Genomic DNA, 6663 nt, shown 5'->3' on the forward strand with positions numbered 1-6663 from the left:
GTGACACAGGTGACAGTGAGCACCCCGAGGTGACACAGGTGACATTTGTCCTCAGTGTCCCCCGAACAGGTCCTCGTTATAAACCACCTGGGCCCGTTTGTCGCGGTGGGAGCCCTTGGCGCTGTTCTTCACCGCTGGGGGGCCACAGGGTCAGGGGGACCCCGGGGACACCCCTGGGACACCCCGGGGACCCCAGACACACCCCGGGGACCCCAAACACACCCCGGGGGACACCCCTGGGGACACCCCTGGGACCCCAGACACACCCTGGGGACCCCAAACACACCCTGGGGACACCCAGAGACACCCTGGGGACACCCCTGGGGACACCCCAGGGACCCTTCAGGGACCCCAAAAACACCCTGGGGACACCCAGGGACCCCCCCAGACCCCCCCAAACTCACCCCAAACTCACTCCTGGACCTCCAGGGGGCTCCTCCAGGCCCCCCCAGACCCCCTCAGGACCCCCCCCAGACCCCCTGAGGTCCCTCCAAACCCCCTCCAAACTCACCCAGGACCCCCCTGGGACCCCCAGGACCCCTTCCTAGGCCCCACAAGGCCCCCTCAGGGACCCCCCCAGACCCCCCCAAACTCCCCCTGGGACCCCAGACTCACTCAGGACCCCCCTGGACCACCCAGACCCTCTCAGGACTCCCCAAACTCACCCAGGGCCCCACCAAGGACCCCCCAAACCTCCCCAGGGACCCCCAGACCCTCTTGGGAGCCCCCCAGGACCCCCCCAGACCCCCCCAAATCCCCCCCAGACTCACCCAGGGACCCCCAGAGCGATTTCCCGGTGGCGGCGTCGAGCAGCGGCTGCTTCCGGGCGATGCTGACCTTGAGCTGCACGTCCTGCACCACGGCCCCGTTCAGCTGGGGGCCAAAAACCGGGTCAGGGACCCCCAAAATCAGCTCCAGGGACCCCAAAAACCCTCCAAAACCAGCCCCAGGTCCTGCACCACGGCCCCGTTCAGCTGGGGGGGGGAAACGGGGTCAGGGACCCCCAAAAATACCCCCCAGAGCCCCCCAAAACCAGCCCCAGGTCCTGCACCACGGCCCCGTTCAGCTGGGGAGGGGGCCAAAAACGGGGTCAGGGACCCCCAAAAATACCCCCCAAATCCCCCCCACGTCCTGCACCATGGCCCCGTTCAGCTGGGGGGGAAAACGGGGTCAGGGACCCCCAAAAACAGCTCCAGGGAACCCCAAACCCCCCCCAAATCACCCCAAAAAAACCCAAAGCACCCCAAAAAACCCCAAAACACCCCCAAAAGACCCAAAACCACCCCAAATACCCCCAAATCCCCCCAGACCACCCCAAATCCCCCCAAATTCCTCCAAATCCCCCCCAAAATCCCCCCAAACCCCCCAGCCCCACCTCAGCCATGGCCTGATCAGCCGATTCCATCTTCTCAAAGGTGACAAAGGCGCAGCTGGGGGGACACCGGGACACGCCCACTCAGGGTGGCCACGCCCATTGATTGGATGACCACACCCACACATGGGATGTCCACGCCCTCATGGGATGGACACACCCACTCAGGGATGGAAACGCCCATTCTTGGGTGGGACACACCCACTCATGGGATGGCCATGCCCAGTCATTGGATGACCGCACCCATTCATAGAAAGCCACACCCCCTCACTGTGTGACCACACCCACTCATTCAATGACCACACCCACTCACCAATCCCACACTTTGGCTCCACCCACCTTTAGCTCCTCCCACCTTTGGCCACACCCACGTTTACCCCACCTCCTTTAGCCACACCCCCAGACCCCAAACCCCATTTAGCCCCTCCCACTTTCTGGGCGTGTCCATTGACAAAATCAATGATGTCACCCCTGGCCCCACCCACTTTATGGGGCGTGTCCACAAATAGATTAATTATGCAAACCGTGGCCCCGCCCACCCCAAAGCCCCACCCACTTGTGGGGCGTGTCCACAAATAAATAAATGACATCACAATGGCCCCGCCCACCCCTTTAGGCCCCACCCACTTGCGGGGCGTGTCCATGGAGAGGTCGATGATGGCCCCGAAGGGCCCGAAGGCCGAGCGGAGCAGCTCCGGGCTGAGCTCGGCCCCGTGGACGTAGAGAGTGTTCCCCTTCCGCGGGGGGCGGCGCTCGGGGAACGAGTCTGACCCTGGGGGGGGGAAATGGGTCAGGGGGCTCCGAAATGGGGTCAAGGGGCTCCGAAATGGGGTCAGGGGGCTCCGAAATAGGGTCAAGAGGCTCCAAAATGGGGTCAGGGGTCACAGAAATGGGGTCAGGGGTCACAGAAATGGGGTCAAGGGGCTCCAAAATGGGGTCAGGGGTCACAGAAATGGGGTCAGGGGTCACAGAAATGGGTCAGGGGGCTCCGAAATGGGGTCAGGGGTCACAGAAATGGGATTGGGGACCCAAATTGACCCCAAATCTCCCCCCAAATCCCGCCCAAACCCTTCTCAGACCCCCCCAAACCCTCCCACGACCCCCCAAATCCCCCCAGGACCCCTCAAATCCCCCCCAAACCCCCCCCAGTCCCCCCCAAATCCCTCCCAGGACCCCCCCAAATCCCCCCAAAACCCCCTCAAACCCCCCCAACTCCCCCCCAGACCCCCCAGACCCCCCCAATCCCCCCAGTCCCCCCGTACTGCGGAAGGGCCCGTCCCGGTCCCGTCTCTCCTCGGGGTCGGTGTCGGGGTCCCAGTCCAGGCCCCTCCCCCCCCGCTCGGGGGTCTCGCCCCTCCCCCCCCCCTCGGCCTCCCGGAGCCGCTCGGAGGCGCTGACAAAGCTGGGGGGGAAAACAGAGACCCCAGACCCAAATTGGGGGGTCAGGGGGGAAAACAGAGACCCCAGACCCAAATTGGGAGACCTCCAAACCCCCCAGGAGACCCCAGACCCAAATTGAGGGGTCAGGGGGACCCCCAAAACCTCCAGACCCTCCAGGAGACCACAGACCCAAATGGGGGACCCCAAAACCTCCAAAATCCCCCAAAAGGCTCCAGACCCACATGGGGGACCCCAGACCCAAAATTGGGAGACCCCAGACCCACCCAGGGGGTCCCCAAAACCCCCAGACCCCCCCAGACCCACATAGGGAAGGGATAAGGGGGTCCCCAAAGACCCTAGACCCCACTAGGGGGTCCCCAAAGCCCCCAAGAGACCCCAGACCCAAATGGGGAGTCCCCCAAACCCCCAAGAGACCCCAGACCCCACCAGGGGGTCCCCAAAGCCCCCAGACCCACCCAGGGGGCTCCAAAAACCCCCAACCCCCCCCAAGAGACCCCAGACTCACCCAGGGGGTCCCCAAACCCCCCCAAAGCCCCCAGACCCAAATTTGGGGGGAGGGTCTCACTCACCTCTCATAGAGAGATTTTCTCTGGGGGCGTCGAGACTGTGGGGAGGAAAATTTGGGGGGATTTTGGGGGGGATTTTGGGGGGATTTGGGGGAATTTGGGGGGATTTTGGGAGGTCCCACCCTCAGGACCCTCCCCCAGCCCCCAGGGGGGTCTCCCCCTCCCCAATTTGGGGGTCCCAGGTACCTCCTGGGGGTCGTCGTCGGCCGAGACGCTTCTCTGGAAGGGCTGGAAGGTGGGGGTGGGGCCCTTCTCGGGGTCCTGGGGGGAAAATGGGAATTTGGGGGGATTTGGGGGGTCCCAGGAAGGTCCTAAGGGGGTTTGGGGGGTCCTAGGGGGTGGGGGTGGGGCCCTTCTCGGGGTCCTGGGGGGAAAAATGGGGGGTTTGGGGGGGGGGTCCCGAATTTGGGGGTCCCAGGAGGGATTTGGGGATCCCAGGGGGGTCTCAGGGAGGATTTGGGGGTTTCAGGGGGAATTTGGGGGTCGCGGGGTGGGTTTTGTGCCCCCAGGGGTGGATTTGGGGGTCCTGGGGGTGATTTGGGGGTTCCGGGGTGGATTTGGGGGTCCCAGAGGTGGATTTGGGGGTCCCGGGGGTGGATTTGGGGGTCCCGGGGGTGGATTTTTGTGCCCCCAGGGGTGGATTTGGGGGTCCCAGGGGTGGATTTGGGGGTCCCGGGGTGGATTTGGGGGTCCCGGGGTGGATTTGGGGGTCCCAGGGGGGTCCCAGGGGTGGTTTTTGGGGGTCCCGGGGTGGATTTGGGGGGTTTTGAGCCCCCAGACCTTGAGTTTCCCCTCGAGGGTCCGGGAGCGTTTGAACCCCGAGTTCTTGTTCTCGGCCTTGATGGCGCTGATGGCCCCGGACTTGACCAGCAGCTTGGCCTGTTCCGTGGCCGTGGCCGTGTCCAGGGGGGGCTGGTCCGACAGGGCTGGGGGGGTCAGAGGTCAGGGACCCCTCCCCAAATTCCCTTTGGGGTCAGGGAGGGGCAGGGACCCCTCCCCAGATGGGATTTTGGGGGGTTTTGGGGTGTCCCCATTTCCCCTTGGCCTGTTCCGTGGCCGTGGCCGTGTCCAGGGGGGGCTGGTCCGACAGGGCTGGGGGCCACAGGGGTCACGGGGGTCACAGACCCCTCCCCAAATTCCCTTTGGGGTCACAGACCCCTCCCCACATTGGAGTCGCAGCCCCGTCCCCATTTCCGTCTCAAATCTCAGGGCTTGAGGGGGTCCCAATTAATTTCCAAAAGGATTTCAGGGCTTTAGGGGGGTCCCAGGGGTCAGAGACCCCTCCCCAAATTCGATTTGGGGGGTTTGGGGTCCCCAGACCCCTCCCCAAATAGGAGTCGCAGCCTCGTCCCTGTTTTGGTCTCAGATCTTGAGATTTGGGGGGTCCTAATTCAATCCCAAAGGGATTTTGGGGTCCCAGGGGGGGCTGGTCCGACAGGGCTGGGGGCCACAGGGGTCAGGGGGGGTCAGAGACCCCTCCCCAAATTCCGTTTGGGGTCAGGGAGGGGCAGGGACCCCTCCCCAAAAACATTTCAGGATTCGAGAGAGTCCCAGTCCCGTCCCCATAACAGGATATTGGGGGTTTGGGGAGGTTTGGGGGGGTCCTGGAAGTCCCAGACCCCTCCCCAAATAAATGTCAGAGTCACAAGAGGTCAGAGACCCCTCCCCAAATTGGGTTTGGGGTCACAGACCCCTCCCCAAATAGGAGTCGCAGCCCCATCCCCATTTTCGGCATCAGATCTTGACATTTAAGGGGGTCCCAATCCCATCCCAAAGGGATCTCAGGGGTTTGGGGGGGTCCCGGAGGTCACAGACCCCTCCCCAAATTCCATTTGGGGGTTTTGGGGTCCCCAGACCCCTCCCCGAATTAGATTTGGGCAGTTCGGGGTTCAGGAGGGTCAGAGTTCCCCTCCATAGAAAAGGATCTCAGGAATTTGGGGAGGTTTCGGGGGGTCCTGGAAGTCCCAGACCCCTCCCCAAAATGGATCTGGGGTCACAGATCCCTCCTCAAATTGGCTTTGGGGTCAGGGAGGGTCAGGGACCCCCTCCCCAAATAGGAGTCGCAGCTCTGTCCCTGTTTTCCATCTCAAGTCTTGAGGTTTGGAGGGTCCCAATCCCATCCCAGAAGAATTTTGGGGTCCCAGGGGGGTCACAGACCCCTCCCCAAATGGGATCTTGGGTCACAGACCCCTCCCCAAATTGGGTTTGGGGTTTTGAGGGTCCCAACCCCCTCCCCAAATGGGATATTGAGGTTTATGGGGGGGGTCCCAGTGGGATTTTGGGGTGTTTTGGGGGTCCCAGGGGGGTTTTGGGGGGTCCCAACCCCCTCCCCAAATAAGATCTTGGGATTTTGGGGGTCCCAGGGCTATTCTTGTGGGTCCCAGGGCTAATTTTGGGGTTATTTTTGGTGGGTTTTGGGGTTTTTGGGGTTATTTTTGGTGTTTTTGGGGGGTCTCACATCGTTTGATGCCCCCCTGGGCTCCTCCCCCGGCCGAGCTCTGCTGCTTCTTCAGGGCCAGGAGGGCCTTTTTCTGGGGGGGAGGGGAAACGGGGGGTCAGGGGGGGCTGGGGACCCCCGGGGACACCCCCAGACCCAAAATAAACCCCCAGTGAAACCCCCAGACCCATTAAATCCCCCCAAACCCCCCAAAATCCCCTAAAATTGCTCCCAAATTACCCCAAAAAATCCCCCAAATTTCCCCCCAGACCCTCAAAATTCCCAAATTTACCCACAAAATCACAAAAAATCTCCCAAATGCCCTTAAAACCCCCCAAATCCCCAAAATTCCCCCCAAATACCCCAAAATTCCTCCCAAATCCCCCAAATTCCCCCCAAATCTCCCACAAAATCCTCCCAAAATCCTCCAAATTTTATCCCCAGACCCTCAAAATCCCCCCCAATCCCCAAATTTCCCCCAAAATCTCCAAAAATCCCCATTTTTCCCCCCAAATCCCCCCAATTCCCCCTCACTTTTTTCCTGAGTTTGGCGAATCGTTTCTGCAGCGCCTCCTCCTCGTCCGTGAGGCCCGGGGGGAGAGTCAGCATCGTCCGGGACCCTCCGGGGACACAAAAACACCGAAAAAACCCAAAAAAGCCCCAAAAAGGCCGCGGGGAGACCGTGAGGGACCCCCCGGAACCGGCGGAAATGAACGGCGGGTTCCCGGCGTGCACCGCGCGGAACGGCGGGCGCTGATTGGCTGAGAGAGGGAGAGGCGAGCGCTGATTGGTCAGTGGTGGAAGAGGCGGGGAGAGAAGGGACTCGGTTTCCCGGCGACGACCGGCGGTGGCTCCTGATTGGCTGGCTGCGGCCGTGCTGCGCTCTG

General features: G+C 62.4%; 1 protein-coding gene across 1 annotated transcript; it reads right to left on the reverse strand.

The window, feature by feature from the left end:
• NELFE (negative elongation factor complex member E) lies at positions 1 to 6511 on the reverse strand. Its single transcript, XM_083881777.1, has 10 exons — positions 6311 to 6511; positions 5798 to 5870; positions 4120 to 4265; positions 3526 to 3600; positions 3343 to 3377; positions 2635 to 2774; positions 2000 to 2144; positions 1376 to 1430; positions 771 to 873; positions 1 to 134 (listed from the first exon to the last, which is right to left on the reverse strand). The coding sequence occupies exons 1-10, from the start codon at positions 6383 to 6385 to the stop codon at positions 52 to 54; spliced, it is 930 nt and encodes a 309-aa protein (XP_083737903.1). The 5' UTR covers positions 6386 to 6511; the 3' UTR covers positions 1 to 51.
• Positions 6512 to 6663: the final 152 nt, after the last annotated feature.

Source organism: Zosterops lateralis, assembly GCF_965231275.1.
Source record: "Zosterops lateralis genome assembly, chromosome: 35".
Taxonomy (NCBI): Eukaryota; Metazoa; Chordata; class Aves; order Passeriformes; family Zosteropidae; genus Zosterops; species Zosterops lateralis.

Coding starts and splice junctions, on each gene's coding strand:
- NELFE (XM_083881777.1), bottom strand. CDS start 6,385: ATGCTGACTCTCCCCCCGGGCCTCACGGACGAGGAGGAGGCGCTGCAG. Junction 3,378..3,525: donor CCGACGACGACCCCCAGGAG/GTACCTGGGACC, acceptor TCCTCCCCACAG/TCTCGACGCCCCCAGAGAAA. Junction 874..1,375: donor CTGATCAGGCCATGGCTGAG/GTGGGGCTGGGG, acceptor TTTGGCCCCCAG/CTGAACGGGGCCGTGGTGCA.